Source organism: Larus michahellis, chromosome 2, assembly GCF_964199755.1.
Source record: "Larus michahellis chromosome 2, bLarMic1.1, whole genome shotgun sequence".
Classification (NCBI taxonomy): Eukaryota; Metazoa; Chordata; class Aves; order Charadriiformes; family Laridae; genus Larus; species Larus michahellis.
Window position 1 is genome coordinate 90531440 of NC_133897.1, and position 26549 is coordinate 90557988.

Genomic DNA, 26549 nt, shown 5'->3' on the forward strand with positions numbered 1-26549 from the left:
TTGTTATACTGCTTCAGTTTACCCTGTATTATATTCAACAATAGGCAGTGAGGCAATTTTTTGGACTTAAACACTATTAATTCTGTTGAAGAGATGGACAATACCTCTTGTTTGAAAATAATAATCTGAAAAGAAGAAATGCTTGTAAGAAGTCTATCTGCATGAAGCCTGTGACAGAATGTTACTGAAGTAGTCGGTCCATGAAAGAGTGGGTAAAAAAAAAAGGGGGGGAAGCAGTGTATCTTCGTAGGCATACAATAAATGGAAGAAGTAGATGCTGGAGGATGTGTACTGAATTGAATATATTGATTTCTGTTTGTGATAATAACTTTGATTTAGGAAAATAGAGTTACACAGTGTAATATAAAATTCTAGAACGGGCAAGTCACAGGCAATTTTCAGTTCTATTCAAACTAGCATGTTTAAACCCAAGTTACTGAGGGGAGTGCTGACTTGCTGCTTATGCCTTGTTGCCACTACAACTTCATTATTGTTTGTGTTACCTTAGCAAATCCTTTAATAATAATGGACCTGTTATTTAGGAACCAGATTCTGCACTTGCCCATGTTCTTGGTAAGTCCTCTGAAAGTAAACAGGCCCCTAAGAGAAGACAGTGATATTAGAGTATTGTAAAAGCAAGCCCCAGTTTTAGGCTTTTTGACAAAATTATTGTAAATTCACTTGCCTGGAATACTTGTAGATGTAATAAAAAAGTAAACATCATTAGATTGAAAGCCAATGTAATGTTGCTGTGTTGGTTGAGCTATTTATCCTTGAAAAAAGGGTCTAGTATCTCCTTTCAAGGAAAGTTTGAGGCTTTTAGGCAACATATCCCTGATATTAAAGTAAGAAATTTGATTGAGCTTCAGATAGTGCTGTGGGACTGTTCCTTTGGGTGAGTTATTGTAGCACTAAGCTGTTTTAAGAATCACTTGACTAGTCTGTTGATGCAAGGGGAGGTTACTTTTCACTTGTGGTCTTGTAGGCAAAGTGGCCTACATGCCAAGCAAGCGTGCCACAAGCAAGACATGATGTACGTTCTTCACAAATACAGGTCAAACCATCAGTCTGAGTCTCCCTCACATTTAAGTCTATACAGCTTGTGTTTGGAGAAATGCTGTATGTTCTCTTCTTAAGCAACAGCAGAATCCTTATGTGAGAATGCTCCCCATCTTTTATTGCTTAGCAGCAAAAATATTTAAGTGAACATTTTCTGCACTTTCTACCTTGCAAGTTGTGACTAGCACTTGCTTATAGTCACGAACTTCTCTCTGCTATTTCCATCTGGCGATCTAAGCGTCCCTGTCGATATTTGAGGCGCTATATGCTGTGTTGCACTCTTTGGTCTTACAGTCTTTCTAAGCATTAGCACATTCATTAGATTTTATTTTGTACATTCCAGAACAATTAGTTTCCTAAAACAAAGTTTCGGAGTCCCTTATCTGGAAGGATCAAAGGATGAGAAGTTCCAAGCTGGTGGTGAAGGTGGGCAGGGATTCTTAAATGACCCTTAAAACAGTTGGCTCTGAGGGAATTAATGCAAAGATTTAGGTTTGCCTGTATTTCCACACCCCCCCCCAGCAATTTTTGCTATCATTTAACAGATTATCCAACTTGATGTATCGAAAACGTGACGAAGAAAGACTTAATATAGCCAATCTATTACAGTCTTGCAAGTGATGTGTTCCTATCCAATATATTTTAAGGATGTGCTCAACGTATGTGTATAAAGATAACACTGTAAACTGATACCCATTTAGTGTGACAGAGTGAAGACTGAAGCTATTAGACTAATTACAGGCTTACACAACTTAAACATATATATTTTTATTCTTTTCTGTCAATTAGCTGTCTCCCAGATAATTTTTGGCTAGAAAGAAACAAAAATAGACACTGGTTGTGGTTGAATAACTATGTGAGGGGATTAGTCCAAACTTTCAGACAGACTCACTGAAAAGAAAATGCAGATGACTGTTCTCCCTATATCACAAGACACAACATACAAGTAGACATGTAACCTCTTATGTACTTTACTATAAATTACACATCATCTGGCCATAGGTTTTCAACCAAACAAATGTAGAAAATAGTTGTCATCACGTTCTCATAACGAGAGTCATTGCTGATTTAAGTGTATTCCAGTTAAGTCCAACCTTGCAAACTTCATTTGTGTATGTAAAGTATATTTTGTAAAAAAAAATATGCATTAATGCAAGGACTTCTCTTCAGGCAGAGATCCAGAGACAGTTTTCTACTCTGCTGGCTTTTTTCAACATCGTGTTTCTAAGGCACTTTATTAGTTGTTGTTTCTGTTGTATCTTAGGTAAGACACTTGGCCTCTTTGAGCCTCTGCAGTCTATAAAAAGGGAATAGTAGCATTTCCTTTTCTCAAAAGTGCCAAGAATGGCTGATATAGTAATACTCCTTATATCTCCCCACTTCAAAATAGTGAGGTAGGGCATATAAATTACTTAAAGTTTTCTGGCATCTCAGATGCAAACAGTGTCAGGAGTGCTATTGAGTTTCATGGAAAAACTAGGCAGATCCTTACAAATCTGCCGTCTCATATTAATGGTGTTTTTTGTTTATTTTTTTTAATGGAATTTTATTTTTCATGTTTACTTAGCCAAGAGTTTTTTATTTCCTCCTTTGTGTAAACTTGTAATTTCAGCTATACGTTAGCTTTCTCTTATCACCATTTTAGGAGTTACAGTTTTATGAGCAATCATGCACACAAAGAAAACTATGGCATTGGTATTAAGTCCATGTATATCCTAAAGCAGAACTGTGTGGATAACATGTTACTTTGTGTTCTGTCAAATTTCATAGTATTATACTTACTACTGCTTTCATATGAACATTTAATGTGTCTTCTGATTGAAAAACTGTATTTTTTTCTTACAGTAAAAGAAAACTTTATTTTATTTATAGGGAAAGAAAATTTATGTAACTTTATATGTATTTATACAAAAAGAAAATTTATTTTTCTTGTAGACTTAAGCTGAAACATCTTCACTTGCTACCGCTCAAGTCTGACTCTTTATAACATGCTGATTAGGGGAGAGAGGGAGAGGGAGAGAGAGAAAGTGAACTGGATTTACTATACCAAGCAAAGAAAATGCGAAGAGTTGTACAGTATGATTTTAGAAGCAGTATATTGGGAGCAATAAACTCAGTTTTAAATGTGTGTATGTTTAAAACCTGTTGTCAGGAAAGCAGGTACTAGCCTGCTTGTATTCTAATTTTTCCACTGATGATGAACTTGGCACAGTCAAAGTATCTACCATACTGAGCTTAACTCTGGAAGATCATGTGGAAAGAACATTTCTTAAGGAAGCTAAAAGGGGTCAGTAACAAAACTAATTCTTTGAAGGAGGCATAGAGATTACTTAAATTACATGACTTCGGAGTGGTGAACAACCGGGTACCACGAAAAAAGCAGAAAAAAGCTGGCGAGGGTATCCAGCAGAATCGAGTTCCAATGTAAGAAGTAGAAGCGATTTTGTACTTTGGCAGGATAAATGTAAAAACATAATAAGCAGATTAGAAAAAGCTTAAGAAACAAGAAAAGGCCAAAAAAGTTAACGAAAACTTTCTAATGCCTGGAACAAGAAGCTTGGCAGCAAGTCTGTGGGGCTAGCTGTGAATAGGGACACTTAGAGATTGTTGCCATTTAAGACCAAATGACAGTAGGGAGGCTACATGGATTTGGATACCAAAAAACCTTTATCACACATATATGCAGTTTTAAGAATTACATGACTTCTCTGTTCCATGGGAAAGAGGACTTGGCCCAGGAGAAAAACCGTGCAGGTTAGTGTAGTGTTTCCTCACGCACTTCGCCTTTCCCATGGGGAAGGAGGGAGAGGTGGGTCAGGAGAAGTCAGGGGGGTCAGCACTGTGTTTCCAGCTGGGCTCTGTGCAGCCCTGGTGTGGGGTCACAGGGACCCTGGCTGCTCTCTGGTGCTCTCAGGTCCTCTGAGTGTTGGTGAGATGGTCCCAAATTCCGGTGGTGCAGGATCATGAGGTTCTCATCTCTTTTTTGTACTCCGGCTTCCCACAATATTAAATAACCTTAGTTACAGGATTGGGTAGGCAATACTGTGTTGGTGATCAGTCCTTTCAGGTGGTGCTCTTTTCTGTTTTGCGGTTGCTGCTGTTGCTCCTCACAATCTGCTTGTTCCGGATGCTTCTGGACATGTTTTCACTTTATGATGATCCAACACGCTGTTTGCATAGTTTAGCTATCTGTTTTCTTTAGCACACAAAAACTATTCTGGTCTTCAGGACAGGTGTTTGACTATATTTCATCCGCTTTTACCACAACAAAGAGCTGGTTAACATTTACTGGCTTATGCTGACAGCTGTCCTGTCTGCATGTAACTCATGCTAACTGCTACAGAGAGTGAAGAAAAACTAAGAAGTTGGGTTTTTTTTTTTCCATCTTTCTTGGCCATGAAGTATGTTCAGGGAGCCTACCATACTGCAGCCATTCTTTGCAGGGATGCCTTAGGGCCTCAAAATACCGTGCAGAGTTTATGAAGCCAAAAAACCTAAACCTGAGGAGGAACTTCTTTACTTTGAGGGTGGCAGAGCAGTGGAACAGGCTGCCCAGAGAGGTGGTGGAGTCTCCATCTCTGGAGACATTCCAAACCTGCCTGGACGCGTTCCTGTGCAACCTGCTCTGGGTGACTGTGCTCTGGCAGGGGGGTTGGACTAGATGATCTCCAGAGGTCCCTTCCAACTCTATGATTCCATGATTCTACGAAACCAAAGTAACAGATGATAAAAGTTCATGTGGATAAATGTAAAATGGTACGCTTATGGAGAAGAAGGAGAGTACAACATCCCAACTTCACCTATTAAATGATGGATTCTGAGCTCATTTTACCACACAGGAGTCTGATGTGGGATTTGGTGCTTTTTGTGAGCTTGGGCTGTATTCATAAGTCCGTATCAAAAGGAGCGAGGAGACGAGCAGGCACAGTTGCCATTAGGAGTACTGCTCAGGGCTCTGCCTGCCCACCAGACAGCTCTGCCAATATCACACCAGCAGGAGTATGTGGAGAGAGAGAAAAGCATGGCAGTCACCCTGTCTGCAGCATTTTCCTGAAGACCTTGGTTCTTCAGGGAAATGCTAAGGAAATGTTTGATTGTCATGCTCGTCTCTGGCTGGGGGAGGTGGATCCAGCCGTTTAAGAGAAAGCATCCTTACTCCAGCATGTTCCCACTTCAGCACGGAGTGACCAAGCGAGGAGAGCTCATGTTCTTCTACTAGCCCTCCATTTAAACGATACAGCCATGAAAGGAGTCCCAGCGTGACTGCTGCTCTGGTCCCTAGTGCAGCCCTAACTGCTAGACTTTGTTTGCGTCTCTGAAGGTTAGTCTGGAGGTACATTGCACGTGGTGTTGTATGGGGGTTTGAAGTATGCATTCTGCTGTCTGGCTCTAATAAAAGTGAGACGTGATGCAAAGAGGATCTGTGCAATTCAGTATGATATATATAAGTAAGCTCCTTAACTGTAGGAATTAGTGAGGAAGTAGATTAGTCCTAAGATTACACCAATACCAGAACTGTCTATCCTACTTCAGGTTCAGAGCCATGGGAAACATTACGAATAGTCATCATGAATCAGCCTGCAATTTAAATTTAAAGTAGTAGTAATAAGCAGTCTATTGTGGCACAGAACCTTAGCGGATTACTTGCCTCAGACTTAAAGGGCTGTGCTTTTGCCTTGCTAGTTCTGTTTGTCATAATGAACGTGTGTCCTCAGGTGTTGCTGCCATTGACCCCATCTCTTGCACTACAAATTTTTTTTCTCTTCTTACTGTTGTGATGTTGGGGGGGAAATACTTAGTGATGGTGTGTGGTGGGTTGACCCTGGCCAGCAGCTAAGCCCCAGCCCTCTCATTTGTTAACCCCGCACAGCAGGATGGGGGAAAGAATTGCACAGGCAAAAGTGGGGGAAAACCCCTCTGCGTCAGGATATAGACCATTTAATAAGTGAGAGAAAAAGAAAAGTAACACGTGATGCAAAAGCACTCGCTCACCACCGGCAGACTGATGGCCAGCCAGTCCCCAGGCAAGAGCTACTTCAGAAAAACTACCCGCCCAGTTTTACTGCTGAGCATTATGTTATCTGGTATGGAGTTATCCCTTTGGCCAGTTGGGGTCAGCTGTCCCAGCTGTGCCCCCTCCCAGCCTCGCTGGAGGGACAGAGTGAGAAACAGAGGCCTCGGTGCTGCGCAAGCGCCGTTCAGCAGTAGCTGAAACACTGTTTTGGTCACAGATCTAAAGCGCAGCACCACCATAGGAGCTTCTGTAAAGAAAATTAGTTTCATCCCAACCAGACCTAGAACATGATATCACTTAAATTCTAAAGTCACTCCTAGTCAATAAATGACCAATGAACGGTAAAAAAACCCAACCCAAAGGAACACCCCATATTATGTTAGAATCACCTACTCTCATGATATCTAGGTCATACAAGATTTTAAGAATTCACTGTAGGAATGTTTCTGGCTTTTGTTTGTAGATGTGTGTTTTTCTCTGTATGCTTGAGGATATTGGCATTGTCACTGAAATAAGAACTCCTGTTTCCTCAGTAACGCCAGCAAACAATATTTTCTTATTGGATTCCATGAATGGAACAATTTTGCTTGATTTATGAATAGACTTTTCAGAAAAACTGAAATCAATTATTGTAAATCCTCATGCTGAGATCTCTAAAATATTGGCAGGAGTATGAATTTTTATGTTGGTTTCTCTTTGTGATCGTGTTGCTGACTCCAGCTGTGAAATATTTTCATAAGAATCTTAGGACGTTGCTCAGTTATCAAGATGGTGCAGGCTAGCTGGTTAGGGTAAATTCTTACAGATTAGGTAGGTGGCTTCAGTACCAACGAAGTAGGAACATGTTTTAAGCCAGCATGTGGTTTATCTGTCGCCCTTAATCACTTATTCAGTTGCTATAATATATTGACAGAGAAGGGGGCAGGGGACAGTTAACTGACACAGTGCTGTCTTTGTGGTTTGGGTCTCATCTTTAAGTCTTCGTGCACCCAGCATTGGTTCTGACTTTGGTTCGAGAGAAAAAAGCAAAGGATGTACTATTGGGCCATCTTTCTCTTGCATTTTTTTCAAAGCCCTTCAGGCCAAATGTGTATCTTTTCTCTCATAAGCAGTTTTTCTGAGTTATCATGCTATCCATTGAGAACGTTTTAGGAATTTTTTTGTTCGATTGTAAGGCGGAAGGCTGTATAATGATTCAAAGTACTTGAAATTTTAACTATTATAGAAAAAAGCCAAACTGCCTTGTTTTAGGACATACTACTTGAGCAAAATAGTACTTATCAGGATCATATTGAACTTAAAAGTTTGGAAGCGTTGCAGATGGCTTAAGCTCTAGGCGAGATTCAAGGTTTCATACAGCTGCCAGCGTTCTAACGCTGGCCGTGTAGATAGTGGTAGGAAAATATTTGATGCAGCTTGCAGAGACCTCGTATTGGATACTGCGTGTATAAGACCCTTCATTTTGCTTCCTCTTTGGAGAACAGGGAAATAGAGATGTTTCAATCAGACTCGGGGCAGGAGCAGAAAGTCCCCGAGTAAGAAACTTTTTTCCTGTTGAGCTATAGTCTTTGATTGTTTCAGCAAACGCCGTTTTGAGTCAGCATCTGTGGAAGAGAAGGGATAAGGAGGTTTCATATACACTGGTTGTGTGTATGCCAGCATTTGTGGGTTCCATTTTAGGTATTACATTACTTTAGGGTAGGATAAGTGAAGGAAAGTGTTGGGGCACGTTTGCCAATATAACTTCCTTTCAGTCAAGTTTTAGAATATGGTTGTCTTTATCCTCTTTTACATCTTCTATCACACTTTTGCAAAGTGCAGGAGAAAAATAAAAAAAAAGGGACATGTTATGGTTTACTGAACCTGGACTTTTACTTTATCTAAAATTTAAACCCAGAGGATTCCTTTTTTTCTCCAGTTAGAGGCCCTTAATACCTAAATAGTACGGTTAAAATAACAAAAGAAGACAAGAGACAAAGTTGCCTGTCTTAGTGGACAGGCAAATGGATGGATCTACAGACAAAGAACAATCACAGAAAGAAAATGGAACTCTTAGTCTTTGTGAAACCCCTGTGATGGGTTAGCTAGAATAAGAAGAGTGCTAACTTGATCCCTCATAACCCTGATCCCTAATTGAGCTTGAGCTTTTGCAAAGGTCTTTAAGATATCATGTCTTCTTTAACTAATCTGTTTTCCCATCTAGTAATTTAAACATAGGCGATATATGCTTTAGGTTATTGTGATAACTACTTAGGCAATCAGAAGAATTTTTTCTCTCTGAGGTATTTGGCAGAGTCTGGCAGATTTTCTTCTCTTCCTGTTGACTCAAGAGATTATCAGCCTATTTTTAAGAATACTTACGGAGCCGCAAATTGTATCAAACTGTCAGCAAAGATAGGACAGTAAAGGAAATCTACAATTCCAATGGTTATGTGTGCAGAAGGGAGGGCTCATCTTTACAGACTGCCTACCCTGTCTCACTGTTGCACAGCTGAAGGATTCAGCTTCATTGCAGAAATGTTTAATGCAGTATTAGTAGATATGTATCCAGCTGCCTAGAGCCAATGCTGTCTCAGCCTTCAATCACCTCCATAGTTTGACATTACCAAAGGAATGCGAATAGGTCATCTTTCTGCTGATGCTGATTCCTTGCATGGCTAAATTTTCAAGTAGTGCCAATTTCTACTTCTTCCAGTTGGGATTTTGTTCTGGAAACCTAGTGTAAACATCTTGGTTAGTCTAATAGTCACATGTATGTTGATAATGTTTGAATTAACTTTACAATGTATAATAATGAAAATGATTATTTTGGGTCTTTTTTTCCTCCATACCTGCACCAAATATGGCTTGTGATATAGGTAATAATTTGCAAGAACTGTCAGGGCTGTTGTATTCTATGTTGTTCTAGCTCCTAACTTAAAACCACTGAATTCTTAGGTATCAGAATGACTTGGTGAACGCCATGAAAGCTGCTGGTTTGCATGTTCATAGATACAGTGCCAAACCTATTTCTTCTTTTTTTTCTTACCACAGTTGTTAGAAGCCTAGTGTGTTTGGGCTGTTCACAACTGTACGTTTTCAGATAACAACTGTTGTTCATATATGCAGGGAAAAATAGAGGTTCCCTATAGCAATCGTGCAATTATTATATTGAAGAACATTGGAGTATTTTATGTATTTGTTTTTGAATTAAAACCAGCTAGAAACAGGATCAGCATTAGTCCTTGCTTCTGAAATCTTGGTGTGAGTTACTGAAATTATAAACAGTACATTTAAGTGTAGCCATAAACATGCAGTTTCAGGTTAAAAAAATGTATTCAAGTATTTTCATTTGACAGTAAATCCTCATAATTTTGAAACAATAGTAAAAAAGTAAGCAACTTTAACAGAAACGATAGAAAAGCATGTTATTAAATGGTAGCCATACTGTAATCTCTATATAGCACATCTAAGGTAGAGGAAAGGGAGCAAAAAATATTTCTAGATGCATAATTGCATATTGGATTGTTTTAAATGATTGGTTCTTATTCAAGACTACTTCAGTGTCATTCACGGTTATCCAGATTAGCTCAGCAACAAGCCGAATTTGATTGCTGTGCAGTAAGACAGCACGACTTACACTTTTATAATGAACGCTCTCACTGATTAATGGTTTATTGTGCAGGGAGAACCCACTGGGGAGCATATATTCCTTACCGCAGTATCTTTTTAATTAAAGAAACATATTTGGATTTTCTGATTACACGGATTTGATGCAGTTGCCAGTGTAGTGCATAACTTGGCTTTTACTATAGATTTCCAGACATTGTGGAGCTGTTTGGTTTGCTTTTTTATGTTTTTTTTTGTTGATTTGTTTTGTTTAACCTATTTACACTTTCTACCCATGAAAGGGTGATGTAACATTAGACTATGTAAACAGCGTTAACAAAGTGACTTTTAAAGGAATATCAATCTAATATTGAAAAATGGAAGTCTGCCCCTTTAAGCAATATTCCCTTTTTCTTTAAGCATATGTTATAGAAGAACATATTTAAACGATGCAGTTTAAGTTGGAAAAGGAATGAAATGCTCAGTTTACAGTTGCTGCTGCTTTTTTTTTAGTTCTAGAGTTTTTTTCAGTGTTCTACATGGATGCAGTAAATGAAGCACAGTATTTCTGATGTGGAGGAGGAGGAGAATAAGGTCACTGAAAGGTAGATGCAGCCACCCCGCGTGAGGAGAAGGGGCAAGTTGTCATTGTTGTCACCAAATGCTTATACCAGTGACGTCTTCATGGCTACATCTCATTACTTCCCTACTTAGTAAATCCGTGCTCAGTATTATTATCTATGTAAAAGTGCATGTGCAAAATTAAACTTCCTGGTGAAACCACAGCATCTGACATGACCATTTTAATGTGTATTTATAAATCGTAAATATTTTGTTTTACCTAAGGATTTATGTATAGCATAGAATGCACCTCAGTGTATTGTGTATGTACCTCTGTGCCCGAGTTCAGCCTGAACAGACTTTTGCAATTTGACCTTGCTACTAGCTAAATTGGTTGTATTACCTCAAAGAAGGCATGAAATCCTGCTATAGGGAAGGGAGTCCGCCATCTAGCATCCACTGCCGTCCCAAGGGTCGCAGAAGGAACGTGGTCTTGCAATCTTTTATTTCCCAGTTCTGAATGTCATGTTACTACTGTCGCTAGACATTTGTGGGATCTAGTAATAAAAATTTGTATCCATTTTTGTTACATGTTGTTAAAATGTCCATGATGCATCTGTAAGAAAAGAATTAGATATATAAACCACCTCATCATTCACATACATTTGAATAGAAATACATGGGACCAACAAAGGTCTATCAGTCCAAGCGCTGTTTCCCAGAACAATCCCAAGAACTCACCGGACAAAGTCAAGTTGCAGATGTTCAAAAGAAATGCTAGAGAAATTAAAAAATCATTTTGAAATGTATATTGAGTGCTTAGTTTGAGTAAGCATTTAAAAGTTAGTGAAACCTCTCAGTTTTTTAGTGTGTGTAGAAGGTAGCTTTAAAAAAGAGGTCCTTTCCTTCTTCCTTTTTCCCTTTTTCCCCCTTAAGTTTATGAGCCAATACCATAAATAGGATTCAACAGTGAAAATCAGCAATTCACTTGAAAAAGTGCAATTACTTTGAATGTCTGGTATTTCTATTTCAGCTCTTTGAAAAAGACCATTTTGAAATAATCTATCCCTTTTATTGGTTTGGGGTTTTTTTTGTTTGGTTGGTTAGGTTTTTTTTTTTTCTGTGTTGCTTTTTAACACCTTAGCTAGAAAAGTGAAAATCATTTAGTCTTGTTTTTCCTGGTGGTCAGTCTCTCTGAGTCTTACAACCTTATAATGTTAAGGTTCCGTGCATTGCAAAAATGTTTGTTTAGAAAACGCTTTTTCGTTGGAATTCTATGAATTTTGCATGGTGATAGTTTTGGGGCTTTAGTAAGTATTAATACAGTGTACCTTTTGTGCTGGAATGGAAATGTATGCCTTTCCATCAGGAAGGTGCCTTAACAAGAGGAGGTGCAAACGTCTGTATTTGAAATGCAAAAGACATAGCTTGAGCTCAGAGACAAGTGGGGTTTAACTGTCTCAGAAGTAGCTTATTTTTTACTTACCTTCTGAATCAAAACCCAACCCACTGACCCTCTCTGTCCTGTTTATCATAGGAGTAATGCTTCTAGTAGGACTCAGGTCAGATTTTAAGTTTCTAATAAGTAGTTACATGACAAAAGTGATTTTTTAACCTGCCTGGCAGTCAGTTATGGATTACGGAACTACAGTAGGTAAATAGCGAAGAATAAAGAAGTGTTGCTGAAGTTATTTTGATGGGTGTTAAAGTAACCAGTGTACCCACAGAAGCCGTTGAGTTTCTTTCGATTCAGCTACTCACTGAGCAGCATTTGCCCATTGGTATTCCAGACAATAAACTGGAAATCAATTGCATACTTTGGCTTTATTTTTCTGATGTTTATTATACTGCTTTTTCATAGCTATATAGATGGCTGTTGTTTTTTTCTTCTGTTTCTTCTTTTGTCCAATCAATTTTTTGAAATACTTCCACCAGTGTACTTAATAGTGATTTAACGAGAATCTTAACCGGATGATGTTCTGTATGGGTTTCATTGGCTCATGAGATGGTGACCGTGGTAGTTGTCAGCTGTAGATTATAGTTGTACACTGTATACAACCATAGATTGTATCTATCTGTCCAGGAATCCATGTTGTCACAGGACAAAAAAAACCCAACCCAAACCAAAAAAACCCCAAGCCATTTCTGCTGCCTACCTTTCTTGTTAAAGTCAAAACCAGCGGTGGGGCCGCTTCTCACAGGGGCCACACCTGCTGCCAGCACCTGGGTGCTTGCACCTGGTACATGGGGAAGGGATGGTTTTGTTTGGATTTATAGGGTTGATTTTTTATTAAAGTGAGGTAAAGTTTTTAGATGCTCTTAGAAAGACAGCAACAGCAACAAAAAAAGGGTCAGACTCCACATAGAATTTTTCTATTGCTGCGGAGTATGGGAATCCATGAATTATTTATGTCTGACTTCCCAGTATGTTCCCAAAAGGCTGGTAGTATTTTTCCTGTTCATCTATCTATGATTGTCTAAGATTTTAATTTGATTCTCTCAGGAGCGTGTATATGCTCTGACTTACAGAATCTCATTTGTGTTTTTGTGACACCGATAGGAAATATTGTTGCTGTTGTGGAAATTAAATGCAGCTGGTTTACTTTTGTGTTGTAGTTACTCAGCTGTGGTGTACTCTGCTAAGCTGCTTAATTTCTATTTTTCTTCTCATACTTGCTCAAATTTTCCCTTTGTTTTTAGTGCTAAGCTCCCAGGAGTGTGGATTAAAAGGCTATTGGCCAGTTTATTTTATGAGGAAAAATTAAAAGAATTGGGGTAACTTTTCTAGAGAACAGAAGCCAGAGCAGAAGGAACAGTCATCATCATCATGTAGGGTAATGCTTTTTTGAAGAGGTCTGATGGAATAATTCTATTTTTTTCTGTCGATGCTGGATAGTGCAATAAACAGTGAGCTTAAGTGTGTTATATTAAACACTAAAGCAAATTTTCTACTGGTAAAGGCAGTGGAACCCTGAACAGAGGGAGGCAGCCACGAGAGGCTGCAATGAGGGAAGCGGTGAAAGACTCGTTATATGTACTAAATGTTAAGAATGACTCAGGAGAAAAATTTGCCTTGTCTAGAGATTCGGTAGTGGTCAGGGGGCTTGGAGGCCCATTTCAGCCTTATTTTCCGTAATTCTACAGTACTGGCAGTTTTAAGTCCCATAAAAACCTGAGAATGTTCTATTTCTTCCAACAAAGACTGAGCTAAATTAAAAGGTATACCTATTCTGAGCAGACAGAGTGGTGCAAATGCGGGCCTTTGCTATGTTGGTGTGTGCTGTTGAAACACTATTGCCGATTCATGTGTTATTTTTTAAATATAGCTACCTCCTGTACAGTGGCTTCTCTGTTGCTTTTGAAAACTCATTCTGTGTTTCCTTTCTATGTGGTATTTCTCATATGAATTTGTGTAATGAAAAAATGTTAAAATACATAATGGTAACAGCTCGTCTGGATAACATCACACTGTAGATTCAATGATACTAGCTAAGTGCAATTGGTTGCAATCATTCCCCATCAAACAACTGTAGTAATAAACTGAACTAATGACATAGGTGTTAGAAATTATATTCTCTGTCCAGAATTTTAATAGGTGCACAAAACATTAATTTTAATGTCACAGACATTTCTTGTGATTTCTCCATTTCTAGATGAAGAGGACATGCAACGTACGTTTTTTTAAAGATTTTTTTTTTTTCTTTTATAAGATCTATATTTAAAAAAACCACAACCAAATCCTGGAAACATGCATTGGTTGTACAACATTAGCTACTGTTTTGTCCGGATTCTGAGCCTATTTGAAGCAAGTACAGTTTATTGCAGCAGTTGGTTGTGTATTCAGAGTTGTTTTTTTTCTAAGTAAACTAAAACTTGCAAAATTGCAGACTACTAAAGCAGTTTTTGAAGTGTCCTTTGGTGGAGACAAAGTGTTTACAAAAACTTAGAGCCTGAAAATTAAAATTTACAGGAGTTGAATACAGTCCCAAAACAAGTTCAGAATAGCAGGTGTCAGTTGCTGCCTGTATCGCAGGGATGTAATTGTTTTGAACACACAGAAACTGGTGTCATCTTACCAGTAGCATCTTTTTGGACACTAAGCGGCTTCCCCATTGACCATGTGGCCTTGCTGTCCCTCTCAAGCACACTTTAAATATTTCGGGGTGTGTGTTTGTGCTAGGACAAGCATTTTGTGTAGCAGATAATTTTTTGCCAGCAATTCCGGCAGGCTCGTTTCCTGCCATCTTCCTGAAAACCTAGGAAGCCCACTGTGCCTCAGTGGGCTTCATTTGGATTTGCTCTTAGGGAGTGTCACAGGCCAAAACAAGTCTTTGAGTCAAGGAATTTCACTTGATTAGATATATTGCCAATTAACATAGACTGTAAATTACTGATTTTTGTATTGAAAAATAAATAAGACAGCCACACATGACCACACAGAAAGAGAAGGAGCTACTGGAGACAGTCCAGCAGGGGGCTATGAAGATGACCAGGGGACTGGAGCACCTCACTTCTGAGGAAAGGCTGAGAGACCTGGGTCTGTTTAGCCTGGAGAAGAGAAGACTGAGGGGGGATCTTATCAATGCTTATAAATATCTAAAGGGCAGGTGTCAGGAGGATGGGGCCAGACTCTTTTCAGTGGTGCCCAGTGACAGGACAAGGGGCAACAGGCACAAACTGGGACACAGGAAATTCCATCTGAACACGAAGAAAAACTTCTTTATTTGGAGGGTGGCAGAGCACTGGAACAGGCTGCCCAGAGAGGTGGTGGATTCTCCGTCTCTGGAGACATTCAAAACCCACGTGGATGCCTTCCCGTCCGTCCTGCTCCAGGTGACCCTGCCTTGGCAGGGGGGTTGGACTAGATGATCTCCAGAGGGCCCTTCCAGCCCCAACAATTCTGTAATTCTGTGATTGTGTGTGTGACCCATCCTGGTGTCCCATCCGCTTGCTACATGTTAGGTTGGTTCCTTTGGTGAGGTGATGGGTGAGGTCCTCCAACACAGGTCAGCCCTGCAGCACCTTCCACCCCCAAACATGCACACTACCAAAACCCCAACATTTTTACCCAATACAGAGAGGTGCAATATGGGAATGAGGGTCTCCTTGACTGCATCCAGAGGCCTTCTAGGTGGTGTTTGTGTCTTCCCAGTCAGGCCCGGTAATGGTGTGCTGTGATAGGGAGCTGGGGATGGGAGGGAGCAGGTAAGCCCTCTTAATTTTTCAGGTGAAGAGGAAAATTTAAATGGATTTCAAATAACAGTTAATTGCAGAGATGGGAGCAGGACTGAGGAGTTCTTCACTCCTAGCCTGGTTTAATTCGCTGGGTTTTACCCATTTGGGCTAGTGTTTATGGAAAGGCCGGTTCAGCAGAGTCTCCTTGCTAGGAGTCAGATAGGGCTGGAGGAGCAGGAGGCTGAGCTGAGCAGACAAAAGGGGCTTTTTCCAGGAAGCTTCTTCCCAACTGCCGAGAAGGCAATCCTGCAGCAGGGGGGCTGCTCTCAGCCCACGTGTGTCTGAAACTGTTTGGCAGGCACCTCATTCGCAGCTCTGGCGTTTCTTCCCATCTCAGCGCAGTCTTGGGGAGGCAGTTCTTTGCGCCTCATGCTCTTGTAGTTCCATGTGTCTCCCTGGTGAGCCGCCCTGACCGGGAAGCATGGCTCCCCAACGCCCAGGGCAGTGGGACAACTTCCCATCAGTGTCCTTACTCATGTTCCCGAATCCTGTGGTCTTCCCTGTGCACAATTTTCAGATGGACTTCACAGGCTGCGGGGTTGATAGCAAGGAGCGTTGCGCTCCGGTGTTTTCTGCAAATACAGCTCTACGAGATGAACGATTAGGCCATTTGTATTTTTTTCAGGTAAATTGCAATACCAAAAGGAAAATTACTTTGCTTTCTATTATGATAGTGCAATTGATAAGTTAGTAAAAAAAGAAAATAATTAGATTGTTTGAAAGTGAGATAATAGAATAAGCATGTATGTGTGTACTTGTCTTTTCTGTGGTACTTTACAAGAGAGTGCAACTTTAATTGTATGCCACAAACTAGGTAACTTGTTATAATAGAAGCCGGTTCCTTTGTTTCACAAAATAAGAAAGTGTAATTCAAAAGTCCTTTTAGATTGATGGATTGGAATCACATAGAAGTTTTGTGCAGTATACTTGTACTTGTGATAGAAGGAGACAGATATATCATCTGAGATTTTAAAGATTAACTTCAAATAGTGTACGTATCTGGAGCAAGGACACCACCAGAGACAAAGATGCGTTATTTACCACTTTCAGTGATTTGCTTACAAAAAGCAAGCCGTATGAAAATACGTAGCTTCTCTAATTAAAATGATATATAATCTCATGCTTCAATATATAAACTGAGATTTAGGGAGACTTCTCTTAGGAGAAATAACTGACCTTTTTTTATGAATAATCTGTATCTCCATGTTTTTGTCTTGCATATGTATGCCAGTGTCCTGAGCTTCAGGGAGCTTTTGGAAAAGGCTGCCCAGCTGGGCTGAATGAGTGTTCTTGGGCAGCACTGCAACTTCAGAGCCAAAGCTTTATAGAATGTCATCTCCCCTTCTTTTAGAGCCCGAATGTCTCTGGCAAACTGGTGCAGGGACGCTTGCTCTGTGTATTGAATTTTATGTTTGCTTTTACCAATTACCCTTTCCCACTCTTTTCAAACTTCTTATTTCTTCCCGAAATAGTTCTATTTTATAAAAACATGGGCTTTGAAAAGCAGAATGGAGCCAAGGCAGGAGTTTGGCCATTGATGTGAATGGCGAGTGCTGTGCACGTGTGACCCCTCTGATGACATCCCTCTGTGTATCCCCGCTGCTCTTCAGGAGGGCCTTCCAGCTGGCAGCCTGCGAGCCAGTTCTCTTCCACAGAATAGTTCTGGGCAGCTCCCACATGAACGCGGTCGTACCCTAACTCGCCTGCTCATAACCGTGCAAGCTGCCTCTCGGCTCCTTTACTTTTGGAACGTGGCGCAGCTTGCCTGCAGAGATGTGCCTGTTGTGACATTTAAACAGAGATGCCACGCGATAGCTTAGCCTTCAGGAAGATAAGTCTTTCCACAGTCACCGCCACCATTTTCCTCTCTAAAAAAGAATACCAGAAATTCCTTCGAGTGTTAAGAATCTTTGTTTTTTGTAACAGGTCTAAAACATGGCTTAACAACTGGTGTGCTGTTTTTCCTCAAAAATACTTTGATAAAATGTTGTCAAGATGACCTTCTAGACTAGAAGAAAGGCAAAGTTAGTTGCCTAGGCTTAAAATGTAATACATATTAAATAATCATGCACGATGGAAAGTCAACACTAGATGTTTTATATTTCTCTCATGTATCATTTGTTGGGCTTCTGTTTGCAAAGCATTTCATGATTCATTACTTTCATGATATTGTAATTTCATGTTGGATGCTGCCACTGGAATACTATACAACAATCACAGCTGTAAATTATTTGAATCCTCTCCAAATGTACTGTGGTGGATATTTTGGAGTACGACTGGGAGTTCATTTAATATTTTACTTTATAATTAATTTAAAACTAGTTTTAGTTTTAAATAAATGATATATTAATTCTATATCACAGAACAGAAACATGTTCTATAATTTTTTCCTTAAATTAGTGTTGTTATTCTTATATGCATATGATTTCTCATATACGTCATGTTTCTAATAACAAAATCATTGTTTTGTTTTTCCATAAACTGCAGAAACTATGCCTGTTCCAGACCAGCCCTCGTCTTCTGACAAGACAAGCTCCCTTAGTCCTGTGCTGAACACGTCCAATGGCGATGGCTCTGAAACTGAAACAACCTCTGCCATTCTAGCTTCAGTTAAAGAACAGGTATGCAAGTGCTGCATCCGCAGGCTAGAAAACAATAATATGATTTAGTGTTTTTTTGCAGAGCTGTCATAGGTGGGACCTGAATAATGTAATTCACAAACGCACATTGCAAAGAATCTTAAATATTTCTTCATGTTTTAGTATACTTCCATGTGCTGTCCTACAATAAATTTACTATAATTTAATTGAATTGTTCATTTTATTCTCCACTTTCACTCTTTACTGTGAATGACGGTTTTCGGAGCTCTCTCCTTTTCTTGTTGGCAGTCTGCGTGTGGAGTTACAGCATACAGGCACGGCATTTAATAACTATAGAGAAATGAATAGTTGTGGAGAAGATATGTTACCCTAGACTTTCTAGTGAAAAGGATTTATAAGAATCCTAGGATTTTAAAATTTGGCATACACATGTTTTTGATTTTTTTGTGTAAAACTTGATGTGAGATTATTTTAGGGCAAAATTGGGTAGGGGCAGAGGCTTTCAGCCTTGGATGATTTAAACCAAAAGTATTAGAGATTAATGAAAGAAAGGTCTTTAGTGCGATTCTCTGCTCTATTCCAATATGACAGGCTTGGACATTTTAATGTGAATTTTTGTGGGCTAAGTGTCGGTGATTTTGCTTAGTGCATCAGGAGATCGTTAATATTCCAGGTCATGAAAACACCTGGTCTCTATCACTACCTCATTTGGCTCAACAGCAGCAACAGGTGTCCCAAAGAGAGACATTAAAAGATAGCTGCTTTTAGTCAGCTTTCTCCTTGCCGAAGGTGTCTAAATTGGTTCTCCAATTATAAAGTAGTGATCTTTCCCTTGCCTAAGACATTCACTGCTTCTTTAGTAAAATTAATGCATGAATTCAGTTTATGGTATCTTAACACCGTTGGAGTAATAGCTGCTGAGTCATTGGGCTTTTAAAAAATTGTGACCTTGCTCTTCATTTTTTCTTCTTGGTATGTACCAGTTCTCTCTTTTGGGTGTTAAAGGTTAGTTATATTTTCTGGTTCTGAAAAGAGCAGTGCAAGAAAGGAAAGTTGTAAGGTGGAGTTTTGTCTTAAGATTTAGGGCACATTGTTGTATTGGAATTACTTATGGTTTAGATGTTTGTATGCGTATTCTCTTCCAGGTCAATAGCATTACTTGGGCGGGTACCAGTGTTTCAGCCTGTATTACTGTATTATTTTGAAGAAAAATACCTGCCTTAGCTTTTGACTCTCTGATGTTGAAAAAATGTGTAGGGAAGTTACATAGGTAGAAGATACGGTGCATCTGCCTGTTAGAATGTGAAACACAGTATTGAATAGTGATAAGTTCTTCTCTGGTGTTGTGTTCTGTAATGATATTGCTAGTTTATACCTGGTCATGTATTTTGCAACTGAACCTCCCACCTCCATAAATCAGTTGAATTGAGTGCTAGAGGGAATCGGTGCTGGATCCACTAGATGAAAAGGATTTTAAGTGGTAAAATATTACCAAAATTATTTCTGATTCCTGTGAACTACAGCAAAAAGGAGCCTGTAGTAAAGGAGTACTGCATTCGCTTATCACCAAGAACAGCCTAGCCAGCTAACCTAAGGTACTGCTGACTAACAAGGTAGTCTCTTGAATTATTGTGGTACAGGGTAACAAAATTTCACAGGTGTTTTGTTAACTAAACTTCTTTCTTGACAGGTCTCTAGTCAGACCTATCTTGAAGCTGGAAGGCTGTACTAAGCTCAAAAATGAGACTGGTTTTTATTTATTTTTTTTTTTCTGATCTGAATGCATTCCTCAGAGTATATGGTGACTTTGGTAAATTCGGCTTAATGGCACACATTCACGTCAGCTACACTCACTACTGGGAAAACCGTGTAACTCCACTATTCTTTTTTTATTTTTAGTAAAGATTTGAAAGGAAAATAAAACCTGAGACCCAAACCTGGTTTTGGGCTTTTTCTGTGTTTTGGCAGACTTAAAATATATAATGTTCTGTTGGAAGAATTCTAGGTAAGGCCACCGTCCCCTGCTTCAGGCAAGTGAAAAGCATTACACTGATTCTGCATTAGGGGAGTAAATGAAGTAAGTTTGTAAGTGTCTGTTCAGATGAGTAGCCTTCTGCTTTTTAGAAGAAAGAATGAATTACTTTACTGCCTGGTACGTGATTTTGCTTTATGTGCCCTTTGACTGTAGCCAAAAATGTACCTAGAGTTTTAGAAATGCAAACACAGACAATTATTCAAAAGTACTGATAATAAAGAAAGAGATGATTTGATAATTTGATAATAAAGAAAAAGATGATTATGAACTCACATAATTAAGGTATATTTCTATGAATGAAATACGTTACATTTTCTTTATCTGTGCTGATGCTTAACTTTAACAAGTTTCCTTTTTAAAATTCTCTTGGAACACTTGTAGCAACTTCACGTGTTACTTCTCATGAAATAACTAGAACAGTGTCCGTGAGTGACTGCAACAGAGTAAACTGCGGGATTTATGGTATTGATGACTGCAATAGGTGTTTGTAGTCTTTGAAGAGGGCAGGATACGTGAAAGAAGGCACAGAGAAGAAGCCATAAATGTTGTATTTATTTGCTCTGCTTAAATTTCCTATGTGAAACATAAATGGTTTATTCAGAAAATCTGAAGTTTTGCTGTGCTTAGTTTGAAGAACATATATCCCTGTGCGGTCCTATTTTGAAGAACAGATTTATTTGGTCTAAGAAATTGTGCTTGCTATGTCAAATGTAAAGTGGCATTCATGCTGGTCATGACTGGATCAGAAGATTTATCCCCGTGCTTTTCAAAGTGGGGATTTCTGTCAAAATAGAAATTGAAGCCTGTATGATGTTGTTGAGGAGTTAGGTTGATTTTAGGAAATTCAAATCCAGAACTCCTTGCTTTAACGTATAAACCATTTAATTTGTGTTTTACTTCTGGACAAGCATGCTGAGTCACTTTTGGGTTTCAGACTTCTGAGATACAATTGAGAAGAAGTGATGGATAAAGAACGTGAATAATTTTTTTTTTTTTTCTCTCGGCGCTAACTTTCTTAAGGTCAGCAGGCACTGCTTGGCGGGAGGTCAGAATCATACACTGTGTGTCCAAGAAATCATGAGATGCCAGTCAGTGAACTTTGGCTTAGGTGTTTTCAAGCTGTTTTTATGAAGAGGAAGGGTTAATGACTTCTATGAAAGTGAAAGCTGTTGAGTTTTCTTTTGTGTTTTTTTGCATCTTTGATTGTTTTTAGACAGTCAGAATCAAGTTCTTTAAAGAGAAATCAAGTAGTGTCAAACCACTGGACAAATAGTTTCAGTTTTCTGTGCTGTATAAAATGTGGTTAAATATCTGTGTATGAAGAAGAATTTTTTCTTACAATATACTGTCAAACATATTTGGTCCAAATGCTTCAGTGTTTCATAGGTTTTAGAAGACATGAGGATATTTCTGTTTCTGCTTTGCCGTCTGCTTTTGTATCTGTAAATATGGGGAAAATTCTTCAACAAACAAAGTAAGATATCAGGACTCCGTGATTTGTAAGAACATATGTAATAGATACAACTATTTCTTCTGCAAAAAGCATGATATGTTTCTGACTGGCAATTTCCACCCATGCAAGAGACTTCTGATCCCACACGGTGTTAAAAAATTCCTGGGGAGAGAGCTATTGATAATGCTGTTTCGAAGGTAGAAATACCTTTTGAGTAAATATGTAGTAAAGCTGATGCTTTTCCTGGAAGTCTCCAGACATCTGTGGTTCACAGTACTTTGGTTCTTGGCATACAGAAACGGCTCCCGTGGAAGCTGAGGAGGAATGTAGTTGACCTAGCAGAGGCTTGTTTTGGCAGATTTTTTAATAAAAACACTTGGAGAACATGAGATAAAATACTTTCCTAAGAACAAGATCCATGTTGAAGCACTGACAACTATATTCAACTTGGAAACAGTATCATACATTTGGTTTAGGTTTATTGTGGCTCTAGTTTCCTTTATCATCTTAGTAGTATCCTGTTTTAGAGAACGGCTCTTTCCCTTTCAGAAAAATTATGAAAGAACAAGTTGTGTAATGTTTAATATTGCTTATAAATGCTTTTTAAATCTACCTATTTCAGATAAAGATACTTGTTTCCAGGTGCCTGTTTTCATTTACCAGTCTCTCCAGAACACACTTAAACTCTAAGACTTTCGGAATATTTCTCACGCTGTTTAAATAAATGATCGATTAATACGTTCTTTAAATCATCGGGTTGATTCCTGAGAAAACAGAAGTATTTGGCTTTGAGATGGTTGCTGATGGCTTTTGTTTGTTTGATTGGGGGTTTTTGGTGCATTTTTTTTAGGGGTGAGGTGGGGTGGTTTTTTTGTTAAAACAAGAATGAGTGCCATCTTTAGGATTAAAAATGTCCCAGCTTTGTAAGATTTGTACTTTTTCTAGAGTAACTTCTGTTACTTACTAATATTTACCAATTTTCCCACTAGAAAGCTACCTGTTTGTCAAGAAATTGTTAAAACTACACTAAAAACCACATACAGGGTAATAATGACTAAGCATTTTAATGTATGTCAGTATTAAGTAAGGAAAATACACATGACTTAAGTGAACTTGTATGTTAGGTGTTAGTACTCTTTGGAAACAGGGTTCTGTAGGTATGTCATGCACATCTTACATGTGTATATGTAAGTAAAACTGCAGATAGAAGTGGCTGTAGAAGTTGAGAGATTTAATTTCTTTTCTTGGCTCTGCCAGGTTGTTTTTCCCATGTCTTTGTATCATGATTGGAGTTTTAGAACAAAATCACGTACCTAGATGGATGTTTCAATTCAAATTATTTTTTAAGGTTTTACGGCCAGAGGAGACTTGTGAAATCATCTAGTCTGACCAGGAGGTCACGGCACTTCATACAGCCATCCAAGTATTGGGCCCCAGATATGATCACAGAATGACTTTTGCAGACGTTTTCCTAAATATAACGCATGCCATAATGTAATACGTGATATTCACCAAAATAAAATCTTATTCATGCCCTATAGGAACCAGTAATTACTTCGGTAACCTTAAGTATTCTGTATCTTTTCTAAATAGGTTCAGTTACGATATATTAATGTCTTGCTTCCCCTCAAACATCAGGCTCTATCTCTGCCTTTAAAAGTTTTACCAGCTCTTTTTCACACCCATGCTAATTATATTCAATCAATATATATTTCTTTCATCATCTTTCATCACCTTGTTTCCAATGAGGTTTTAAAATATTCTAGAGAGATATTCTTCTTCCTTTTTGCCATTTTTTTATTTTCATTAATATATTGATTTTAGGTAAGAACTAGACTTGGCTGAATGATATGTGTTGAGTAGCACAAGTCTATACAATGGATACCATACTTCTAAGTTGCTAGGTGGTCCAACATATTGAAATACGAAGCTTTGCAAGTACAGCTAGTGCTTCTCAGGTACATCTTGAAGTTGACAGGGATTGCTTTTGAGATGCACAATTCCACTACTGGAAATAGGGAGTTGGGTGGAGAAGTTTTGAAGAGCGTCATCACAGTGGCTGGTGAAGAAGGAAATCATTTAATATACTTACTATCCACACTGCTCTATGGGATTCTCAAGTTCTTGATTTAGCCTGGGCCTGGTCTCATGTAGCTCTTTGGAGCAGCTGTGAGTGTATTCCTGTTGTCCTTCTCAGGAAATGGCAGTTTACAAGAATGGAGACCTAGACAAGTAATTCCTATTCAGAACCCTGTATCCTGTAAGTCATGCCAAAGACACAGTAGCCACAGTAGATGCGGTATGAAATTACTTCATTGTACTTCATGAAATCACGTACTTCGTGAAATCACTTCAGTGAAGTAAAAATTACTTCACTGATAAAAGGATGTGGTGATAACCCAAAAAGATGTATTTTGGGGATTGTTTGAAATGAGCTGGAAGCGGAAAGGCTTCTGTGAAGATTTAGTCTGATAGAAGAGGATTGAGAGAATATATCCTCCCAGCAAGACCATCTTTGAAGAGAGGGAAGAAAACGCCAATTATCAGAATAAAATTAGAGTTAAATATGATGCTATTTTGACTTAAAGTAGTGTTGAAAAATTAGTAGTTCAAAGCCAAGAATTTCAGAGAAGTATGGGGAGCATGCCACTTAGTGACAGCTCAGTCTAATGCTAATTTAAAGCACTATGAAAGGCCATCATAAAGAACGGCAAAATATCCTTTCTTATCATGCAGCCAGTACATGAACATGCGTTTGCTGATCCACAAGAACTTCTGCATTAACTTATTTTTTTTTGCCATTAGTGGAAGATTTTCGAACTTGGAATAAAGATACCCTAAGAAAGTAGTAACATTGATACCAATTTCAATAGAATTTAGATTTTAGTATATTAAATTTCTAACATTTTAACATATTATATTTTTAATATTTTAACGTTTGATTTATTTTTCTCTGGTATCATTCATTGGGGCTTTTTAAAATGTAAAATATTTTCACACCTAAATCTAAGTCTTTTAACCAGAAGCGGAATAGATTCTCGCTCTCACCTTAAAGTCACTTGAGAGGGAGATCTAAATGAGCTAAAAATAGTTAGAAGTAGCTAGTCAATTTGTGCTTTTTCCTGTACTGACGCAGCTCCCTCTGTTGTCCTGACAGATGTGGATTTACGCAGCCGTGTCGGCAACGCTGCTGGGCAGAGGTGTGAGTTGGAAATAACCATCCAAAACTATAAGAAGGCAGCTTTGTGTTATGGAAGGTTGAGTGTGTCGCTTTCTTTGTTTGGTGAGGGGCGGTTTGTTCAGTTTGCCAACTTGCTTTCGACAACCAGGCTTTTTAGCACAGCTGCTGTAAAAGTATACTTCAAACCAGGGGTTTGGTCAACTTTTTTTGTAATATTTAGAATTGATTCAGAAAGTCCAACATAGCATCCCGATTTAAATGTACAGGGGAGCAGAGGCTTTGGGTGCGTCTCCCCCGACTCTGCCCTACGTCCTTGTCTAAAAGGAAGTCACAGTCGTGTTTCTGTGTATCTTATGTTCCTGAGACCTAGCTAGCATACCTGTTTCCAGTATTTTTCTCTTTCTGTGCTTGAATTAAGCAGTATCCATCAATAGTAATTTTTATTTGCATAGAAAATATATGAAGCTGTGAGACCTGTGGTTTTCAAAACCTGCATATGTCTTCTACAGAGAAAAGAAAGTGCTGCTGAAAGACCAAACTGTGAACATTTCAGTTAGTGATTGTTTTTATTTCCTCTGTCTTCTCTGGAAATGAAAGAAAAACACTAAAAGCACTTCCCAGACTCCACAGTGACCCTCCTCCTTTAACTTGTCTTGCCGGTACTTTTCATGCAGATTGCTCTTACAGCTTCAGTTTTGAAAGGGATTTTTGAAGAGGACTTAATTTTCGTCATTGTTTTAGCAATTTTTGTTCCTTTTATCTCATTTTGAAAACTTGAATACTTCTGTTGTGTTTTCCCATCTGTTTCTGTGTGTTTTCTCACATGATGGCATTTTCTACTCCTGATGGAATTGCTGCTAAAGGGAACTGTATCTTTCTGTGGGTAATTTAAATCTTTTGTATTCCTAGCAAAAACTACTTAATGGCTAGTTGAATGCTATGCATGTTATACGTTGATAAAATATGTTAGAATTCTGTTTATCCTCAAACAAGAAAACTAGAACCCAGCAAATGCTAAGCTAAGTTTAAACTTAAATCTATACCTGAGAGTTAAGGTACATTACTACCCAAATAAGCTTAACTTTGGCTGTGAGTTGTGTAGCTATGATAACACTAAACCAGTTTAGAATCGCACAATAAAATGATTTTAACAATGTGTAGCATGCACTCCTCTTTTTTCCCTCCTCTTTGGTGAAAATGAAGCATTTATCTCTGAAAATTCTGGTGGCAGAAGCTTACTCTGTAGTTGCCTCTGATGAGAACCTTTCCAGTGCGAAGGGATAAAAGGTCAGCAAAAGACATTAACCTTTAAAAAAAAATTGAAGATTCATCGTAAAGTTCTACACAAATTAATTGCTTGATTCATAATTCTTACCCTCAAGTTTAACACTGCATTTTTGGTAGAAGATCACTGGGTTTGTTTTGGAGGGAGGCTTTACATGTATTAACCTACAACGTGTATAACAGTGGAGCCAGGCTTTTTGCATGGGTTCCCTGCTACTCTTTATACATACATTTTCCTTTTCTGTGCAAACAGCAAATCCAAATCCTGAGGCCCAAAGAGTTTTTTCTCCTTTTTTTTTATTTTTAGAAGATTTCATTGAAAGTGTTTTTATTTTTTGGTTCTTCTTGTTTGTTTGTTTTGTTTTTGTTTTGTCTTTGGTTTTGGTTGTTTTTTTTTTTTTAATTTAAGGGGTAGATACAATGAGATGATAGCAGCTTAATTTTTGAAGTCTGTTTTGTAGGATGTTACCTTTTTTTGTTGTTGAGACCTTGTCATAGTACAATACTCTTTGACCATGTTCTTTTAGATATTCCATATG

The 26549-nt window shown here is 38.5% G+C and overlaps 1 protein-coding gene across 8 annotated transcripts in view; it reads left to right on the top strand.

The window, feature by feature from the left end:
* CTNND2 (catenin delta 2) overlaps positions 1–26549 on the top strand; it is a 683266-nt gene that overhangs the window by 109308 nt on the left and 547409 nt on the right. For all 8 annotated transcript variants that reach the window (XM_074576184.1, XM_074576187.1, XM_074576188.1 and 5 more), the window contains exon 2: positions 17945–18078. In XM_074576184.1, the coding sequence (XP_074432285.1) occupies positions 17945–18078 (134 nt within the window). The remainder of the gene's footprint in view (positions 1–17944; positions 18079–26549) is intronic.